Source organism: Tursiops truncatus, chromosome 4, assembly GCF_011762595.2.
Source record: "Tursiops truncatus isolate mTurTru1 chromosome 4, mTurTru1.mat.Y, whole genome shotgun sequence".
NCBI lineage: Eukaryota > Metazoa > Chordata > Mammalia > Artiodactyla > Delphinidae > Tursiops > Tursiops truncatus.
In genome coordinates, this window is record NC_047037.1 from 135,908,796 (window position 1) to 135,929,103 (window position 20,308).

The following is a 20,308-nucleotide window of genomic DNA, read 5'->3' on the forward strand; positions in this document are numbered from 1 at the left end:
ATACCACATTTTATCCATTCTCTTGTTGATGGGCATTTGGGTAGTTTCTAGTACTTGACTTAGATAGCGTCATTGTGAACACATGTCTTCATTTCTGTTAAGTATATAATGAAAGAGTGGCACTGCTGGGACAGGAGGGTGTGCTTATGTTCAGCTGTAGCACACTGAACATAAGCACACCCGTGGTTGTAGCGTTTTACACTCCTGCCAGCAGCATATGAGAGTTTTAGTTCCACATCCTCACTAACACTTCTTATTTTGTGTCATTTCATTTTGACATTCTGCTGGGTGTGTAGTGATACAGTGCTGTGATTTTAATTTGCATTTCCTTAAGTTGATTTAGCAGATTTAAGTTGAACATTTTTCACATGCTTATTGACCGTTCAGATATTCTCTTTTGTGAAGTGCCTGTTTGAATCTTCAGTCTTTGCTATTTTTTTTTCTTTTGAGTTGAATGTCTTATTCATCAGGAGGTTTTTTTTAAAAAATTCTGGATATGAGTCATTGGTCAAATATACGTATTACAAATACCTTCTGACACTCTGTGGCTTGCCTTTTTGCTCTTTATGTTCTTTTCGCAAATGGAAGTAGTAATTTTAATATAGTACAATTTATCAATTTTTTCCTTTGTGGTAAGCACTTTCTGTGTTCTGATTATAATCTTTGCCTACTCTACAAAATGTTCTTTCTTCTTCTAAAAGCTTGATTTTTTAACTTTGGTATTTAAATCTATTGTTCATTTGGAGTTGGTTTTTGTATTTTGTATGAGGTAGGGTTCAGGGTTCATATGAATGTCCAGTTGACCCAGCCCCATTTCTTTTCCTTCTTTTTCTTTTTTTCTTTTTTCTTGGGCCCAAGACCGCCCCCCACGCCAGGGCCAGCCTTGGTGGGGCTGCTATCCCAGGGCAAGCGAGCAGGGCTCCCACTGCAGCCCTGCCTCTGAGGGACCAGGCCAGAATAGGGCCCTCCCCACACCCCGACTCCCACACCAGGCTCCTCGGAGAGCCTGTGAGTGGGGATCAGTCCGCTTCTCACCTCTCTGCAATCCTGGCGTTGCCTGCAGCTAATTCTGCTTCCCAGAATCCCCTACTCTGAGCTCCCACCACAGTGAACCCACCTCCTTAAACCTGCCCGTCCGTTGCTTCTTGGGCTGCTTTTCTGGAGTCCCCTCCCCTGGGTCTGGTCCTCTCCCCCAGTACCGCCTCTGGTCCTGAGGCTTCCAAAGTCAGCTCTGATGAGATAGCCTTGTTTCTCTTTGCTGCCCCGAGTCCGTCAGCATTGCCCTTGGAGACCGACAGGCCTCTGCCCTCGCCTCCAGCCCTCGCAGGTCCTCAGGCCCCCAACCCAGGAACCCTTCCCATCCCTACGCCCTCCTCTCTTTACCTCTGTGGCCTCTGCTGTCACCCCCTCCCCTCTGCTTGCTTGCCCCGCTTTCGGCCCCAGACCCTGTGCACTGTCTGTCCCCTCTACCTGGGACGCTCTTCCCTGGCATCACAGGGCTCCCTCCCTCCCTTCATTTGAGTTTCAGCACAAATACCACCTCCTTCTAGAAGCCTGCCCTGACCCTTCTTCCTGAAAATTCACTCTCTCTACCTCAGTAGTCTTCACGTGGCTTAGAAATCACTTAGTTATTTGTTCCCATATTGTCTTGTCTCCCCATTAGAATGTCAGTCCCAAGAGGGCAGGGCCGTGTCCAGCTTGTCCACATTGTGTCCATAACACAGTGCCCGGCATGTAGTAGATGCACAAGAAATGGGTGGATGGATGGGGGAGGGGGAGGGGGAGGAGGAAGCCTTTTTAGCTTCTCCACTTGCTCGCAGCCCCCCACCCTCTTCGTGCTGCTGCCTCTGCTCTGCCTCAGGCATGTAGATGTGGAGGACACATTTATTCATTCATCCATTCACTCATTCTTTGAACGTATAACCAGTGAGCATCTCTACATAGCAGGCTCTGCACTAGTTGTAGGGGTACCGAAGAGACCCCCTTCAGCCGACCCAGCCCCATTTTTTAAGACTATGTTTTCCCCATGCACTACAGTGTCACCTTTGTCATATAAATCAGGTGACTGTGTGTAAGGATCTGTTTCTGATTTCTGTATCCTATTCTGTTTGTTAGATCATCTATCTTTAGATAGCTTTTTATTTTTTATTAAAAGAAAAGTATATTTGGCCTTTTAGTAGGTATTGCTGTCTGGTAGGGTAAGTTACCTAGTTTTGTTCTTCTTTGTAATCTTTTTATTTATTTTTTTGTAATCTCTTTTTAAGAGTGATAAGTCCCTTCAGGTCTGGGTCACATGACTACCCCTAAACCTGTCAATGGAAAGGAGAGTAGGATTGCCATGATTGGTTTAAACTAATAAGGAATTCTCTCTAAATCTTGTAGTAGTGAGGTAGAACCTCACGATGGAAGTCTAGTAATCAGGTAGAGGAGGGGATAGCTGCTGGGTAGATTACCAACAGTGTTTGCTTAGGGTTTAAGATTTATTTTTTTATTTGCTTTTTAAAGATGAGAGAGATCTGAGCATATTAAAAGTCGATAGGAAGTTGCACAACAACGTGAATGTGCTTAATGCCACTGAACTTTACATTTGAAATGGTTCAAATGGTAAATTGTATGTTAGGTACATTTCACCACAATAAAAAAAATCGATGGGGTAGATTCTTGAGAAGGAATGGGTAATTTTACAGGTGAGAGAAGGGATAATTGATATGGTAAGGTTGGGTAGTTATATGGCACAAGTGGAGAAATTGCCCATATAAGGAAGAAGAAGACTTTTTTTTTGTGGTACGCGGGCCTCTCACAGCTGTGGCCTCTCCCGTTGCGGAGCACAGGCTCCGGACGCGCAGGCTCAGCGGCCATGGCTCACGGGCCCAGCCGCTCCGCGGCATGTGGGATCTTCCCGGACCGGGGCACGAACCCGCGTCCCCTGCATCGGCAGGCGGACTCTCAACCACTGCACCACCAAGGAAGCCCAGAAGAAGACACTTATTGTGAAAGAGAAAAGGCAGGGCCAGATGTGGGTTTGTCTTTAAGTTTGGTTGTAGAAAATTGAGAGAGTTCTCTTTGATGTCTCCAGTTTACTCATTGAAATAGAAGCAGAGCTCATCTGCTGAGAGAAAGGGGAGTTGGAAGTTTGAGGAAAGGACGTAAGATTTGAAAGGATCATTTTACAAAGTTAGAGAATGATTTGGTCTGAAATAATTGGTTAACAATGTTGAAGGCCCCTTTGGGTTGTTGGAATCCTGAGTAGTAGTGCTACCTGTGTGCTCTGCTGTGTAATTTTCTCCAGCAGTACTTGGCTCCCTAGATGTAGTCATGGAGAAAGCAGGAAGCAGGGTTGATCCAGTGTTGGGTTTTGCCATAGAGCAAGATGTAAACATAGGGACAAAGAAGTTGTATGCATGGGAATATGCAATGATGAACCAACGAATCTTAAGCTAGATAAATAAGGAAGTTAAAAAAAAAGAGAAAGTGGGTAAGTCAATGCGCTGGGCACCCTGAGGAGATAGTAGGAATAGTTGGACAAGTAAGATAGAAGGAGCTAGGTTATGGGGGAAAGAGTGGGATGCCTGAATTGGTGATTTTGGGCTTTGAACAGTTTTGAGTGGTGATAAAGTTCCCTGGGAGGGCGGTGGTGGGTGACTGAGCTGGGGTAGAGGAGGAGGTCATTGAATGTAAGGAAGCCAGGAAACTGAGGCTAGGTGTTAGACCTTAGTACTTGACCGTTTACAAAGCACTGCGCTTTAGCATAGTATCTGAAAACAGGAAGAACACAGTTATTAGCCTCATTTTACGGAGGAGAAAGTGGCCCCAGAGAGGTTAATAACTTCTTAACAGCCCCAGTGAGAATTAGTGATGGAGTTGGACTTAATCCCCATCTCACATCCCAACTTTGATGCTTTGTCCACTATAGCTTAGCCGATGTGTTGTGTAAAAAGATCTGGAAGTTTTATTTTCCGAGATCAGAAGTCTTGCTGACTTGCAAAAATAGTACCAAAAAAAACCGTACAAAGAATAACAAGAAGTTAGGCATAGGTAAGATGTAAATAGTTGTGTGCAGGAAGTACTCTGGAATATTAAAAGTAGCTGTTCCTGGGTAATTGTGGTTGTGACTCTGGGTGACTTTTTCCCTTTGTTTTACTTTTCTGTATTTTCCAAATTTCCTATAATGGACATATATTATGTGGATTAAAAACTAGATTATATATGGAAAATTATAGTCTAAATAGATATACAATATATAATGCCTTTAGTTTGAATATTTCTTCCTTTTTTTTTTTTTTTTTTTTAGAAATGCACTTGGTGATGGAAAGAGAGCTATTATTCTGAAGAACAATTGGACAAAGGTAGGTTTCTTTCTTATTTACATTGGACACATAGTGCCGTACAACTTTGAAAATTCTGTTTACAGAATGTAAATCTGTATGTAAAAATGCTGGATAAAATTAGGCAGAGCTCAGGAATGTGGCAGGGGAATCTTCATTTCCATGATCAGAGAGGAGATGCAGCCCAGCAGTAAGGGCCACATGTGTCTGAGGAGGACAGCAGTCCCTAGGGGCCGTGAGCATCCCTTATGGTTGAGGTAACAGCATCCACACGTTCTGGATGGATTAAGGACCTGGCTGTGGAAAATGAGACTTAAAACCCAGAAGGAGCTGTAGGAGACTAGCTTTATAGCCTTGAGCTGGGAAAGGATTTCTTAAATAATGTACATGCACAGGTCAGTGAAGGAAAAAACTCTGATGAATTCGACTATCTCAAACTTAAAAATTTTTGTATGTCAGGACACCATGAAGGAAATAATTTGGGAGGAAATAGTTTGTCATATATAGAACATACATAACTGATAGGATTTATATTCAGAATATGCAAAGAACAAAGATAAATAAGAAACCCAGTAGAAAACAGGCCAATGAAATAAACAAGCATTTCAGAGATGAGGAAACCTGAATGGGCAATAGAAAAAGGTATATTCTGTTTCCTAGTAATTAAAACTGTAAAGAGATAGAAACCTAATAGAGCCTAATAGCCTCCAAGCAGACCCACATGTACACCCACAAGTGAAAAACAATGTGATGTTGAGTCCTTCAGATGAGCAAAAGTTAGAGATCGATAGTCCTGAGTATCAGTAGTGTGTTTATTAACAGGAACTCTCAATAAGCCAGTGGGGTGTGAATTTGTCACAGCCCACTTGGAGAGCACTACGATGTGCGTATGCCGTGATTGATTCCAAGGGTGTGTAGCCCACAAGCGTTCTTGCATATGTGCACCTGGTGAGATGGACAAGATTGGTCACTGTGGTATTGTTTTAATAGCACAGAACTGCAGATAACCTAAGTATACATTAATAAAGCAGTGGATGAGGATGGTTCTTTCGCTTGATCAAAGTTATTACTAGGCTCTATCTGACCAGCCTCCTGTCTTTAACACCCGTTATTTCTCCCACCTCACTCCTGCTGCTCTCTCCCTCGTTCACTCTGTTGGCCCGTTGGCCTCCTCACTGTTCTTACACATGCCAGGTCCACTCCCAGTCTGTACTTGCTCTTCCCTCTGCCTAGAATTAGAGTGCCTTTCCCCAGAGCCTGAGCTAGCTCTCTTATTTCCTTTCATTGTTCACTGAAGGTTCTCTTCTCAGTGAAACCTTCCCTGAGCACATTACTAAAATGCAAACCCCGCCCCTTCCTAGACATTTGCTATTTTTCTTTGCTTTACTTTTTTTTCCTCTTAGCGTTTATCATTATTGAACATATGATATATGTTATTTAAGTTGGGTTGCTTTTTGTATGTGCTCCAGTACATTGTGAGCTCCCTGAGGACAGGTTTTTTTGGTTGGTTGGTTCACTTCTGAATCTGGACTGCCTGACGGGCTGCCTGGCACATGGCAAGCACTCATAGTCAGTATTTGTTGATTTAATAAATGAGTTGAATGAATGGGTTGAAATGAGTTAACTGGCTTACCAATATTTATAGATCTTAAAAAGTGTTTACATATTTGTTTATAAGCCAGAGTGAATAGAATCATAGGATTTCAGAGCCCCCAAATTGTGATTCAGATGGCCTAGGAGTGTATTAGAGTCTGGGGATTATAAAATTCTCCAGGTGGACTTCTGCCTCCAAATATTGGAGTCACTTTTAAATGCCTCAGTTATAGATGAAGAAATTGAGTCCCAGAAGGGTAAAGTGACTTTTACAAGGTGTCATTGCAAGTGAAAGACAAAATAGAATTGAGAATCCAGCACTGGATATGCTTCTGTTTGAAGGTGGTGAGCTTGTTGCCATTTTCATTGTGAGTTGCTGTTGTACTTGAAACATAATCTCTGCTGATCATCGGGCAGGTGCCGTATATATTAATTTATGGAACGAATGGATGATAGAGTTCATAATACTGAAACCTAGACCATGATACTGGTTTTCCAGGGATAACTTTTGCTATTTCAATCTATTATCAACTTAGAAAAAGTATACTAAACTTTCTTTTTTTGTTTTTTTAAATGGCTTTATTTTATCCCAGTTATTAAATAATAATTCAGCAGGGTATAATATTCTTTGCAGATGTTTGAGTCTACATTCTTTTGACTTTTTTTTGCCACTGTTGACAAGTCTGCTATTTTTCCTTTGTAAGTAACCTTTTCTTTTCCTGGGTGTTTTAAAGATCTCGCTGTCTTTAACGTTTGGCCATTTCATCACAATGTGTCTGAGGAATTTTCTCTAAATTCATCGTAATTGGGATAGCTTGGCTTCTAAAATCCGAGGATTCATGTCTTTCAGCATTTCTGGAAAATTTTCACCCTTAATCATTTGAATATTGCCTCCTTCCAGTTTATTCTTTCGAAACGTCCATTAGATATACACAGTACATATGCTGTCTTTCATATATCTTAAATTCAAAACTTTCTTAATTACATTGAGGCCTTTATGTAAAATGTTTATTCCTGGCTTAACTTATCAAACATAAAATATTCACTCTTTTTTTTTTAAGACTTTATTTTCTTTAGAGCAGTTTTAGGTTCACAGCAAAATTAAGAGGAAGGTCCAGAGATTTCCTGTAAATTCCCTGCCCCCATGCTTGCATAGTCTCCCCCATTATCAGCATCCCCCAATAGGGCTATACATTTGTGAAAACTGATGAACCTACGTGGACGCATCATAATCACCCAAAGTCCATAGTTTGTCTTAGGGTTCACTCCCTAAGTGTTCCATGTTTTATGGGTTTGGATAAATGTATAATGACATGTATTCCACCATTATGGTTCATATAGAGTATTTTCACTGCCCTGACATCCTCTGATCCATCCTTCCCCCCAGACTCCTGGCAACCGTTGATCTTTTTACTGTCTCCATAGTTTTACCTTTTCCAGAATGTCCTATAGTTGGAATCATACAATGTATAGCCTTCTCAGATTGGCTTCTTTCACTTAGTAATATGCAGTTAAGGTTCCTGCATGTCTTTTCATGGCTTGATAGCTATTTCTTTTTAGCACTGAAAAATATTACATTGTCTGGATATACTGCAGTTTATTTATACATTCACCTACTGAAGGACATCTTGATTGTTTCCAAGGTTTGGCAATTACGAATAAAGCTGCTATAAACAGCTATGTGCAGGTTTTTGTGTGGACATACATTTTCAACTCCTTTGGGTAAATACCAAGGAGTGCGGTTGCTGGATCATATGATCAGAATATGTTTAGTTTTTTAGGAAACCGCCAAACCTTCCAAAGTGGCTACACCATTTGCACTTCCACCAGCAATGAATGAGAGTTCATGTTGCTCCACCTCCTGCCAACATTTGGCATGGTCAGTGTCCTGAATTTTGGCTGTTCTTTTTTAAAAAAATTTATTTATTTATTTATTTTTGGCTGTGTTGGGTCTTCATTGCTGCGTGAGGGCTTTTCTCTAGTTGCGGCGAGCGGGGGCTACTCTTCGTTGCAGTGCATGGGCTTCTCATTGTGGTGGCTTCTCGTTGGAGAGCACAGGCCCTAGGCGCATGGGCTTCAGTAGTTGTGGCACGCGGGCTCAGTAGTTGTGGCTCACGGGCTCTAGAGCACAGGCTCAGTAGTTGTGGTGCACGGGCTTAGTTGCTCCGCGGCATGTGGGATCTTCAGGACCAGGGCTCGAACCCGTGTCCCCTGCATTGGCAGGCGGATTCTTAACCACTGCGCCACCAGGGAAGCCCTTGGCTGTTCTAATAGATGTGTAGTGGTATCTTATTGTTTTAATTTGCATTTCCCAGATGACATATGATGTGGAGCATCTTTTCATGTGCTTATTTGCCACTGTGTATCTTTTTTTTCTTTCTTTTTAAATTAAAAAAAATTTTTTTGGCCGCATTGGGTCTTCGTTGCTGCGTGTGGGCTTTCTCTAGTTGTGACAAGTGGGGGCTGCACTTCGTTGTGGTGCATGGGCTTCTCCTTGCGGTGGCTTCTCTTGTTGCGGAGCCTGGCACGCAGGCTCAGTAGTTGTGGCACGCGAGGCATGTGGGATCTTCCTGGACCAGGGATCAAACCTGTGTACCCTGCATTGGCAGGTGGATTCTTATCCACTGCGCCACCAGGGAAGTTCTGTGTATCTTCTTTGATGAGGTGTCTGTTAAGGTCTTTGGTTCATTTTTTAATTGGTTGTTTTCTTAGTGTTGAGTTTTAAGAGTTCTTTGTATATTTTGGATAACAGTCCTTTATCAGGTGTATTTTTTGCAAATATTTTCTCCTGGACTGGGGCTTGCCTTCTCATTTTCTTGACATTTCTTTCACAGAGCATAAGTTTTAATTTTAATTAAGTACAGCTTATCAATGATTTCTTTCATGGATCATGCCTTTGGTGTATTTAAAAAGTCATCACCATACTCAAGATCATCTAGGTTTTCCTCTATGCTATCCTCTAGGAGTTTTAGGTCTGTGATCTATTTTGAGTTAATTTTTGTCGAGGGCTTTAGGTCTGGATTCATTTTTTAAATTAGTTAATTAATTTTCATTTTTGGCTGTGTTGGGTCTTCGTTGTGGCATGCGGGCTCTTCGTTGCGGCGTGTGGGCTTCTCTCTAGTTGTGGTGTGTGGGTTTTCTCTCTCTAGTTGAGGCGCACAAGCTCAGCAGTTGCGGCACACAGGCTTAGTTGCCCTGCGGCATGTGGGGTCTTAGTTCCTCGACCAGGGATCAAACCTGTCCGCTGCATTGGAAGGCGGATTCCTTACCACTGGACCACCAAGGAAGTCCCTGGATTCGTTTTTTTGCATGTAGATGTCCAGTTCCAGTATCATTTGTTGAAAAGACTGTCTTTGCTCCATTGTATGGCCTTTGTCCTTTGTCAAAGATCAGTTGACTATATTTATGTGGGTTCACTCATTTTTTTAAATTGAGATTTTTTTGATGGTTGCATAAGTATTTGTGTAGATGAAAAACACAACTCCTAGTAAGTATTCAGAAAATTTGGTAACTATATATTGAGCTCATTTGTCATTTTATTTTACCAGAAAGGAATGCTCATTGAAGGATATTTTAAACTTCGAAAACAAAAGTAGACTGTGCAAGATGCATTCTTTACTTTTATTTATTTTTTAATTTTTAAATAGACATTTAAAAATAAATAAATAAATTAATTAATTAATTAGCCTGCGTTGGGTCTTAGTTGTGGCACATGGGATCTTTAGTTCTGGCTTGCGGGATCTAGTTCCCTGACCAGGGATCTAACCTGGGCCCCTGCATTGGGAGTGCAGAGTCTTAACCACTGGACCACCAGGGAAGTCCCCATTCTTTTATGAGTTCTTTCATGAATCTGAGTCTATTGAGTCATTCCTCTAGGATATAAGCCTGTATAGGAAGATACTCTGTAGATTTCTGTGTGAGGGTAGACCATTTTTTCTTCCTTCTTTCCAGGTAGAGAAGACTGGTACAATGTCAGCTGTCATAGACATACTTTAATTTTTTAAATGATTTATTTTTTATTTTCATTATTTTTTTTATTGAGGTATACTGATTTACAATGTTATATAAGTCCTACACGTACTTTTAGGCTTAAGAGAGGGTGAGTCATTGTATCCCAAAGAGTGAGAATTTTTACAGTATAGTCAACAGATATTTGTTGACATTTCCAAGTGCATTATCTTTTGATGTTATGCAGGATACAAACCTCACAAATGTCCTCAAGAACTTTTTAATATTGAGGAGTATATTAGAATTCTTCTGTTTGGGAGTGACAAAACCTAACTCATAAGTAGAAGAGGGAATTTATTGGTTCATGTAATTGAAAAGTCTAGGGGGTCAGCTTCAGGCATGGTCAGATCCAGATCTGTACACATTTTTCTTTCTGTTTCTCAGTGGTGCTTCCCTGTTAGCATCGTTTTTAATCTTTTTTCTCTTTTTGCTCTGTCTGTTTCATTTTACCTAGATTCTATTGCTCTGTCCTCACATTGACTGGTCTTTTTCTTCTGCTATGTCTAATCTGCCTTTATTTCCATCTAATTTTTTTTTCATCTAAATGCTATAGCAGTCACCTCTAGAATTGCAGATTGAGTATTTCTTATATATTTCATGTCTTTTCTTAATATGTTCAGTTTTTCCCTTAGCTTCTGGAACATATGAAATATATTTATAACTGTTTTAATGTCCTTGTCTACTAATTCTATCATCTGTGTCATTTCTGGATTGTTTTCAACTGATTGATTTTTTTTCTCTTCATTATAGATCACATTTTCCGTCTTTGCATACCTAGTAGTTTTTGATTGGTTGCCAGAGATTGTGAATTTTACCTTGTTTGGTACTAATATTTTTGTATTTCTGTAAATACTTTTGAGTTTCGTTTTGGGATGCATTAAAGTTACTTGGAAACAGATTCTTTGGAGTGTTGTTTTAAGCTTTGTTGGGTGATATCATAGTGGTATTTGGTCTAGGGCTAATTTTTTCTGCACAGCTGAGGCAACTCTTTTGAGTACTTAATACTCCATGAATTAGGATGTTTTCCGCATTGGTCAGTGGGAACAGGAATTATTCCTTGCCCTGTGTCAGTGCTGACTACTGTTCCCTTTTAGTCTTTCAAGTGGTTCTTTCCCTGGCTCTGGTAATTGCCTCGCATGCATGTACTGATGGATACTCAGCTGAAGACTCAAGGGAGACCCTCTGAAGATCTCTGGAGTTCTCTGTCCAGCTCTCTCCTCTCTGGTCCTCTGCCCTGTGAACTTGAGCTGCCTTGGCTTTCCTGGACTCCTGGCTCTGTCTTCACTGAGACTGTGGTCTCTCCCTGGGTTCCTCCTCCGTGTGCTATGGCTTAGAATCTCTCCTTAAGTAAGCTGGAGCAATCATAGGGCTTTCTGTGCTTCTCATCTCTCAGGGATCACTCTCTTTTGTTGCCCGATGTCCAGTGTCTTGCAAACCTTCGTTTCATGTATTTTGTCCTCGTTTGTTTTAAGCAAGAGGGTATATCCAATCCCTGTTACTCTGTCTTGACCACAAGTGGTAATTAGAGCATAGGCTCTCTTGGCTTCATTTTGTAAAAGTGATATCCTAATAACTGATATCCTAGTAACTGTTTATTCTAGTGGAGAGAGAGCCTCTGTTAGCATTTATGTAGTATGACTGTGGAATGCCTCAGACCGATCCTGGTTGAGCCATGTACCCACCTGTGGATCAATTACTGTGACCTGGGAAGTGGTGCATTTGGATTGACCAGTCTCCTGGGTCACAGCTATGCTTCTACCCTGCCAGCCATTGTTGAGCCGGGGGCACTAGTGGGGTCATTACTGTGTGGAGTAGGACATGGTGGCACACAAGAGGAGGGGATGCTAGTCAGATGAACTGTATATGTGTTAGAGAATGAGATAATGTCAGAGAAGAGCAAAACTTTCTATGTAATTGGGTTCAAGAAACTTTCTGAGATACCTTTAATTTAAGCTTCATTCAGACAACTTCAGCAGAGAGACCTGAATAAACTCCTTTCTCAACTGATAGAAGTTACACTGGGTTTTACAGAGTTTAGGGAAAAGGACCCAGTAAAAGATGAGAAAGGTGAGTGGAAAAGAGAAAGAAATGAAGCGTTTTTTACAAATTTAGCGGGTAAGGTTTATAATCTCTCATAATTTCCTATGCTGTGATTATTTTTTAATGCAGTTATTTAAACTTTGAAGTTGATATATGCTTAGTGGATAGAACTTTGGTCCTGTAGCGTATCTGTGAGAACTCTTTATCTTATGCCTTTGGAGGAAAAGCAGAGTTTAACCAAATGCAGTCTGAATTGGGATCATTGATCTGAGCCTAAGGAGCCTGGCTAAGAAATGCTCTGGAACAGGTTGGGTTGGTGCACCACAGTAGGATTATATATGCTCTGAACCTGCATAAACAGAGGTCCTTTGGTTGTTTCTGGCTTCTTTTAGTGAAAGTCGCATCTTTCTTAAACGGATCACTTATTTCTGATTTCATATTTTCTCGTAGAATCAGAATGTTCTTTGTAAAATGTGTAGGAAAGAGCTCTGGACCTGGAGTCAAGATACAAGTTCTTTGGTTTGTCTCTAAATAAATGTGGCATTAGGCCAGTTTCTAGCCTCTCTCACTTGTAAATCACTTCTTAAATGGAGATACTGTGCCTAAAATGGGAGTTTGGTTTGGGAGTAGCTACAGGAGGGGTTGGCTGAGTTAGCCCCAGGTTTGGTAATATTAGCTTTCTAGATTAAAATGTTCATGCTTGATATAGAAGATTTCCCAAAATGCATAAATGGGACCAGCCAGAACTATGGTTCTGTAGCAATAAAGCAAGCAACCTGATCATTGGAATTAAGAGTAAATCAGTGGTTTTCGGATCTTTTCTTAAAGCCAAGAACTCTATACTTAGAGGTAAAATAATTAAAAGCTGATTAAGAAAGATGGAATTAATAGCTGCACCCCTTATCTGTGCCCATGCTCTTCAGCAGGGCTGCAAAACTACTGCACAGGCTGATTGTTCCTCCCAGCTCTAAAACTCTTTTGATTTCAGAAGTGTAGGGAGTGTAATGACTTAGAGACTATTACTGCCTAAAAGTATTTTGAAAAAAATTAAGTTATTTATAATGCATCATTTTTATACTTAATTTGGCATAAGAATAATGTATTTCTTTCTTACGTAAAGGTTGAATTATTTTCTTTGGGGGGGTGTACAAAAATCTCTTAAGCAGAGACACTGATCTCTAGTCAGTTGTTAAAAATTATTATGAATACTATTTGTAGCTTCTCATTTAACTCATTTAGGTGACTTTATTTCCTGAGAGGTATTAACATTTTTATTTATTTTATTGATAGGATCCTAATGTAACATTTTAAGTAACTAATCAGTTTTCAAGCAAAATATTTTTTCCTTATCTATTTTCTTGAACTTAAGCATATTTTTGAGAAAAATTTGAATTTATCTTTTTGGAACAGGGTCATTATCGTTATTGTGCTGCTCTTTCTATGCTGGGGGAATATGACTGGGCCCTGCAAGCAAACATAAAAGCTCAAAAACTCTGTAAAAATGACCCTGAGGGAATCAAGGATCTAATTCAGCAGCATGTAAAGTTACAAAAACAAATAGAAGACCTGCAAGGTATTTCACCTAAGATTCTTTTGGTTACAGTCAAATTCCCTTTAAAACTTTTGAAGGTGGGTTTCTTGGATTAATAGAGGACCATAAATCAATTCTCAGATGATTTGTACTTCCTTTATGTTATTTCGGTTAACTCAGTTACGTTTTTCATTTCTATTCATGTAGAATTTTGTTAGTATTGTATTCCAATAGGTAATAATAAATGATTTGTACGTTTTATTTGGAACAGCAACAAATTATTATTTATTCTTCTGTAGAAAAATATACTTTCTTGAAATTTTGAATGAAGTAAAGCCTTTTGAAACAAAATTTAAGATTTTTTTCTCCATTATTATACTTATTTCCTAAAGAAAAGGCCCTTCAATAGAGTTGTTTGATGTTTTTGCACCAAGTTTGTGGCTAATTCTGTAGCATGCTGAATGTATGTATATACATAGGTACATCATAAATTAGTGTGCAGGCTAGGAATTCCAGATTTTCATTTTACCCTTGTTTTCTCTCCTAAGTCGTTTTGCTTTCCCAGTACCTGAATGCTTTCACTCTATGCTTTCAGCATATAGATCTTTCCTGTTATTTCTTCTTTGGGTAGTTAGTGTCTTATGAAGCTGAGCTGAGCTGTCCTATTTCACTAACAGATGTTGTCATCCAACAGAACATGATTATAAGATTGTGAGCTCCTTGAAGACAGGTACTGTCTCTGATTGAGATTTATATATTGCTGCATCTAGTCAATGATCCCATGATAATGAGATGTCAGATAAGGTTTGTGTAACATTTTGTTGACATCATTCTAAAACTAAAAACATCTAGAAGTGTAAAATTGTTTAGGTTTATTTTTCAGTTCCCTAAATTTGATATTCTTACTGTCAGCTTAAAAGAGATGTGAAAATCTTTTAAAGTATGTGTTGCCAGTCCGCTGATTACTATGTGTGTGTGATTCATTTTTGTAGGTCGAACACCAACTAGGAATCCAATTAAAGCCTTCTATGAAAGCAGGTGAGTTAATATCAGATCAGTAGCTGTTACTCGGAATGGTTTTGCTCTGTGAGTTTCAGAATTGCTGTTGGATGCTTTAGTAGATAATAGCAACCACAATAAAGTTGGAGATGGAAGGATGAGAAGAGGTTTTTAAAGTGTTTGTAAGATCAGGCGACCTGTGATTTGCCTGATTGGTTTTGCTTACTGTTTGGCTGAACTCTTTGCATATGTATATATCGGAGATCCATGGCCTAAGCCTATGGGAGAAGAGGCGTGAAATGTTAATTGGATGTTACTGCGCTTGAACGGCACCAGTTTAGCCACGAGGTTCCTGGCAGCAGAGAGCGGGGCTCAGTCTGTGCCTTTTACCCCTCACCTCTGTCCTGGAAACATCTGCTTCCAGCCTCCTGATACCTTTCAAAGGCCAAGACACTTCTGTTAGAAATAGGCAGCAGATAGACTTGAGTGTGCTCATAAGGAAACAGATAGCAGCCAGGAGTCTACGTTTTTCACTTGGCAGTTAAAATAGATTAAGCTTTTCCCACATGCTTAAATGCCTAAGATGTTGAAGCTGTTAAATTTATAACAGCTGTTAAATTAGAAACCAGAATACATTTCTTGAACTGTTCGTAATCTATTTGGAGTTTTTAATACCAAATTTAAAGTCATATTTATGTATGAAACCCAATCTCACAGGTAGAGATTCTTTTTGAAACAATATTACCTTGCTTTCAAGGTAAAAAGGCTATACTTGCTGAAACCTCTTTGTTTGAAGGATAACTTTTTAAAAATAATTTTTTTAAAACGATTATTTCTTTTATTACCACTCAGGGCCTACATACCTAGTTTATCAGCACCTGCATTTAGTACTTCACTTAACTTTGTGGAGACTGAAAAAAATTCCAGAAAACCTAACCACGAAATGGCAAACGGTGGTAATCAGAATCCAAAGGTAAGCTCAGTTAAAAACTAAAATTAGAATTATTTCAAGTATAGGTAGTCTTATATTTTTACAAATATTTTTGTGATAATGGAAACCAGTATGCACCTCTGAGCCTATAGCCTGGCTCTGTGATCAGTGTCCCAGATGACCTGTGTCTGAGTTTTCCTGAATTGTAGTGTACTCAAAGCTCAGCAGATATCACCAAGTTCACATTTATATTTCTTTCCAGGGTTTGAGGGGAAAAAAGGGAATTGGTGTTTTCGGGTTAGATATGTAGTACGCATTGCAGGGAACTTTCCCAACCCGCTGTAAAGTCCTTCTGTTGTTAATAATGAAAGTCTCAAAGAAGCTGTATTCAGTTAGGGAGAGGAGAATAAGGAAAGATGTGATAGTATTGTTCAGTAGTTATCAGTTTGTTTTTTTTGTTTTTTTTGTTTTGTTTTTTTTTTTTTTTTTTTTTTTGCGGTACGCGAGCCTCTCACTGTTGTGGCCTCTCCTGTTGCGGAGCACAGGCTCCGGACGTGCTCCGCGGCATGTGGGATCTTCTCAGACCGGGGCACGAACCCGTGTCCCCTGCATCGGCAGGCGGACTCCCAACCACTGCGCCACCGGGGAAGCCCCTATCAGTTTGTTTATTCATTTGGTAAAGCTGAGTATTTTAGGCACTTGGATAAATTCTTTGCTACTCAGTTTTATTATTTAGCTATTGAACTTTTCATGGCTGTATTTTTTTGAAAGTGTCACTAATTTTATTTTCTTGGTAGGTGGCAGATGAAGCTTTGAAGGTAGATGATTGTGACTGTCATCCTGAATTTCTGCCACCATCAAGTGAGTCTTTTTCCCATATGTAAATTGTTGCTGAATTAGCGTAGTGTTGCCTCAACTTCTGTGCCCTAAAATTCTCACAAGCCTTATATTTGCTATCATTCTCCTTTTACTTTACAATGCTTCTGTGTCGAGAAAATATTGAATGTTTATTTGTAATCAATGCTCAGTCTTTTCATATTGTTTAATAAATTTAATTTTGGAAAACCAAATAAAGGAATGGAGAAGAAAAATGGCGCTCTTCGTGGTCTGCTACCTAATTTCCACTAGGCCAGTGTTTCTCAACTTTTATTTCATCATCTACCCCCACTCCCAGAGCCTTTTTAGACACTTTTTTCCCCTAATTACCCTCCCCTTGTGAAACTTTAATATCACAGATACTGTTTATCTGTTTATGTACTGTATGTACATGTGTGCTTTATATATAAAAACGGATTTTTTCATCTTCCAATAACCAGTTACGACTTTCTTGTGGGTGATGTCACCCCTGTTGAGAATGGATGCTTTAGCCTAATACTAGTTTATTTAAATTGTATGTGCTTAGTGCATATGTTTATGCATCTAGAAAATACGCAGACACACAGCCAGACCTTGTCTACTGGCATCTTTGGGAAACGAAGGGTTCCAGAGAAGTGGACACGCATGCCTCGTTTATTTCTCAGTCTCCGTTTATACTCCCAGCTTTTGAGAGAAATCGTTCTAAGTGGGTTATTCTTCTCTGCCTTTTAAAACAGAGTTTGAGAGAATTCAGCAACTCAAAGTTGTTGTTACACACAGGTTACTTATCTCAAGCTTTCATGTGCTCCTTTCAGAGTTATTGTGGTAAGATTGTTGGCCTTCTAGTTAGTGATCCTGTTGCTCTCTTTTCCTTCCACCTGTTTTTTGGTTCATTTGTTTATTTTTTTCAGTGTTTTTACTTCTGGCAGCCATTTCTCTCTTTTACTTCCTGCAGCTCTACCTTCTCTTAGGCTCCAGTGCTGCGTATCCAACCACTTAACTACTGGTTAGCACTTCAGCACAGTTACAAAGAGGGGGAAACGCAGGTGTTTGTCTTACCTGATGTGACTTTATAGCATGTGAAAAATCTTTGAGAATAAAACTGTTTTTTTGAAAACAGCTTTTAATTTATTTGTATTTCTTAGACCATTATTATCAGATAGCACATTTAAATCATTTAAATACCATCCATACGTCCGCATCTATATTCAGTCAAAGAAATTGAGGTCCCAGGGTTAGATTAAATAATTTTGCCCTAGGTCACACAGTAGAAATCAAATTAGAACTCTTCTTTCTTTCTAGAAGCCTCTTGTTTTCTGAGGCCATCAGAGCTCAGGCTCTCATCCCCTCCCTATACATAGGCTCTGACTTGCCTCTGCTATATCTCCCAAAGCTTCCATCAGAGACACCCAGTCCCTATTGCTGTGCTCTCTTCTACACAACTTTGCACGTGTGACTCCCCTGCCTCAAAGTGTACAGTGGCTCTCTCCTCCTTTCAGTGGGATAAAGGCTGAGCTTGCAGAGCTGGGGAGTCAGAAGCCCTGGGCCTGTAAACACTCATACCAACCTGCCTGGCTTGCAGCCCCTTTCAATCTATCCTTACTTAACTCGCCCAGTCACACAGGTTTATGTAGTGTTTCTTAAAATAAAACTTCATTTGACCCATTCTTTGGAAATCCTACTTGTTCCTTAAAACTAAATACAAATGCTGCATCCCCACTAAGGTGTTTCCCAGCCACTCCAGCTTAAGTGATTTTTCCCTTCTAGGAGTTACAAGAGCAGTTACTATGGAATTAACATTTCAGTAACAATGCATCTTCTTTTCTTCTTAACGGGGATTGTTATTTAATTGGTGAAGTGACTGTCTTTTCTTCCCATCTGATTGTAAACTACCTGAGAACAGGAACTACACCTGTATCTCTTCTATATCTACTATAGGACTAAATGATAATCGTCATTATAATCTTTATAATAATTTTATAGCATACATAGGGAAACATCATCAGTAGCTTCTTTTTTTTGGCTTACCTGTTTATAGTTAGACTCACATACAGTGTTGCCTCCTTTGCTTTCTTATTCCAATTTACATTTTTAAAAAATGTTTTACTTTTACTTTCAAGCTTGTAGATTTTTATGTACAGATTTCAGGAACAAATACTTTTGTATTCACAGGTCAGCCTCCAAAATATAAAGGAAAACAAAAATCCCGAAACAATGAATTGGAGAAGTTCAGGTATGTTTTTTAATGTAAGGGTTTTTTGTTTGTTTGTTTCGTTTCGTTTCTGTAATGCCCTCCTCCCAAGAAAAAAGAAAAAAGAAAATTAAATCTCTTTCTAGTAGTAGCTGCCTTTACACATGTGTACTATGATAAGTAGTAAAAAATCCCTTTCAAATAGCACGGCATGTCTTTATTAGGAAAGGGTCATTTTTGACTAAAGGAGTATTAATCCTGGATGTTAATACTGATTTCTGAAAGTCATATAATACGAGATATATCAGTATTAATTTCTTAAAATTCCAAAATACAGGCTCATAAGAGGAAAAAAGATTCAGATAAGTATAAAGTGAAAACTTAGTCTCCTTCCCTGTTTGCTTTATTTCCCCTCTCTCTGACTCCCTTCTCTAGTGCCTTGCTTTAGAAACTTGCTGTTAGCAATTTCTTGGCCATCTGGGAACTTAACTTTGCATACACTGGCGTGGCTATCTGTATATTCATAGGCAAGGATTTACTAATGAACCGACCACTTACAAAATTCGTTCTACCAAACATCCCCCCCAAATTAGCAGTAGGAACTCTTGCCACCAATCTTTAGAGTTAACCCCCATTAGCTACAAAGATATAAATTGATTGCAAAGTGAAATTGTAAATCTTATAACAGATACAGAAATTCATGAAATCAATGAAAGTGGTGCTGGAGAAACTGCAAAGCCATTTTTGCCACAGTTCCACTAGTTTTCAGTTTTCTCTTCATTTCTTAAGGCTGATTCTTTGATAGGTGCTTAAAGGAGAATGATTTGAATATCAAAGCACTAAGATAAATTAGTAAAGCCCTATTTTTTAAAAATGACCCTTTTCTGATGGTGCCTCAAAAGTTAAATACAAAGCAAGGCCATAGTGCCTTTTGTTTTTCTGTTATTTGTTAGAGAAGTCCTGAGTCTTCCTCCTTGCCCCCCTTCCCTCATCATAAAAGGAAGCCAAAACCCAATACATGCTCATTCTTTGAATGCACAGTTATAACTTTAACCTGTTGTGTTAAAGATAAATTTATTTTCCTGATATTTTGTTTCTGTTTTCAAACTGAATGCTCTTCTTGATTATGTCTACTTCATGAGGTTATTTAACAATTAAATGGGACAACCACATAAAATACTTAGAGCAATAGAACATGGTAAATGCTCAATACACTTGAACTATCATTATTATTATTATTATTTTTTTGCGGTACGCGGGCCTCTCACTGTTGTGGCTTCTCCCGTTGCGGAGCACAGGCTCCGGACGCGCAGTCTCAGCGACCATGACTCACGGGCCCAGCCGCTCTGTGGCATGTGGGATCTTCCCGGACCGGGGCACGAACCCGTGTCCCCTGCATCGGCAGGCGGACTCTCAACCACTGCGCCACCAGGGAAGCCCTGAACTATCATTATTGTTAACACTATAGTTTTCATTGTTGTTGGAACTATTCTGGCCTACAGCTTGCTTTTATCTCTTTCAAAATGCCTTGACTACCTTTCCATATCAGACCATGGGGATCTACATCCTTCATTTTCATGGCTGCAGGGTATTTCCTAGTATAGATGTGTGTGAAGGAGAAATTTCTAGAGTGGAACTGCTGTCAAAGGGGATGTGTAATTTTAACTTTGATAGATACTGCCAAATTCTCCTCTCAAAAAATGAGCAGTGTTCACACTCCTACTAAGCTGTGAGAGGGTGTGGTATAGTAAAGATATTTATATATTCGGTCTATGTCCCCAGTTCCTGGCACAGGGCTCCTAGGACCCTTGGAATTTCCTGAATGATGAGAGAGT

The 20,308-nt window shown here is 39.6% G+C and overlaps 1 protein-coding gene and 1 non-coding gene across 16 annotated transcripts in view; one reads left to right on the plus strand and one right to left on the minus strand.

Annotated features, from left to right (window-relative positions):
• The window catches only part of TTC3 (tetratricopeptide repeat domain 3), a 145,743-nt gene that overhangs the window by 28,348 nt on the left and 97,087 nt on the right, over window positions 1-20,308 (plus strand). For all 15 annotated transcript variants that reach the window (XM_033856058.2, XM_033856069.2, XM_073804492.1 and 12 more), the window contains 6 exons: window positions 4,292-4,346; window positions 13,377-13,539; window positions 14,490-14,535; window positions 15,349-15,469; window positions 16,225-16,288; window positions 18,455-18,515. In XM_033856058.2, the coding sequence (XP_033711949.1) occupies window positions 4,292-4,346; window positions 13,377-13,539; window positions 14,490-14,535; window positions 15,349-15,469; window positions 16,225-16,288; window positions 18,455-18,515 (510 nt within the window). The remainder of the gene's footprint in view (window positions 1-4,291; window positions 4,347-13,376; window positions 13,540-14,489; window positions 14,536-15,348; window positions 15,470-16,224; window positions 16,289-18,454; window positions 18,516-20,308) is intronic.
• On the minus strand, window positions 9,664-9,735 carry TRNAG-CCC (transfer RNA glycine (anticodon CCC)). Its single transcript has one exon. It is a non-coding gene; the product is annotated as a tRNA-Gly (tRNA).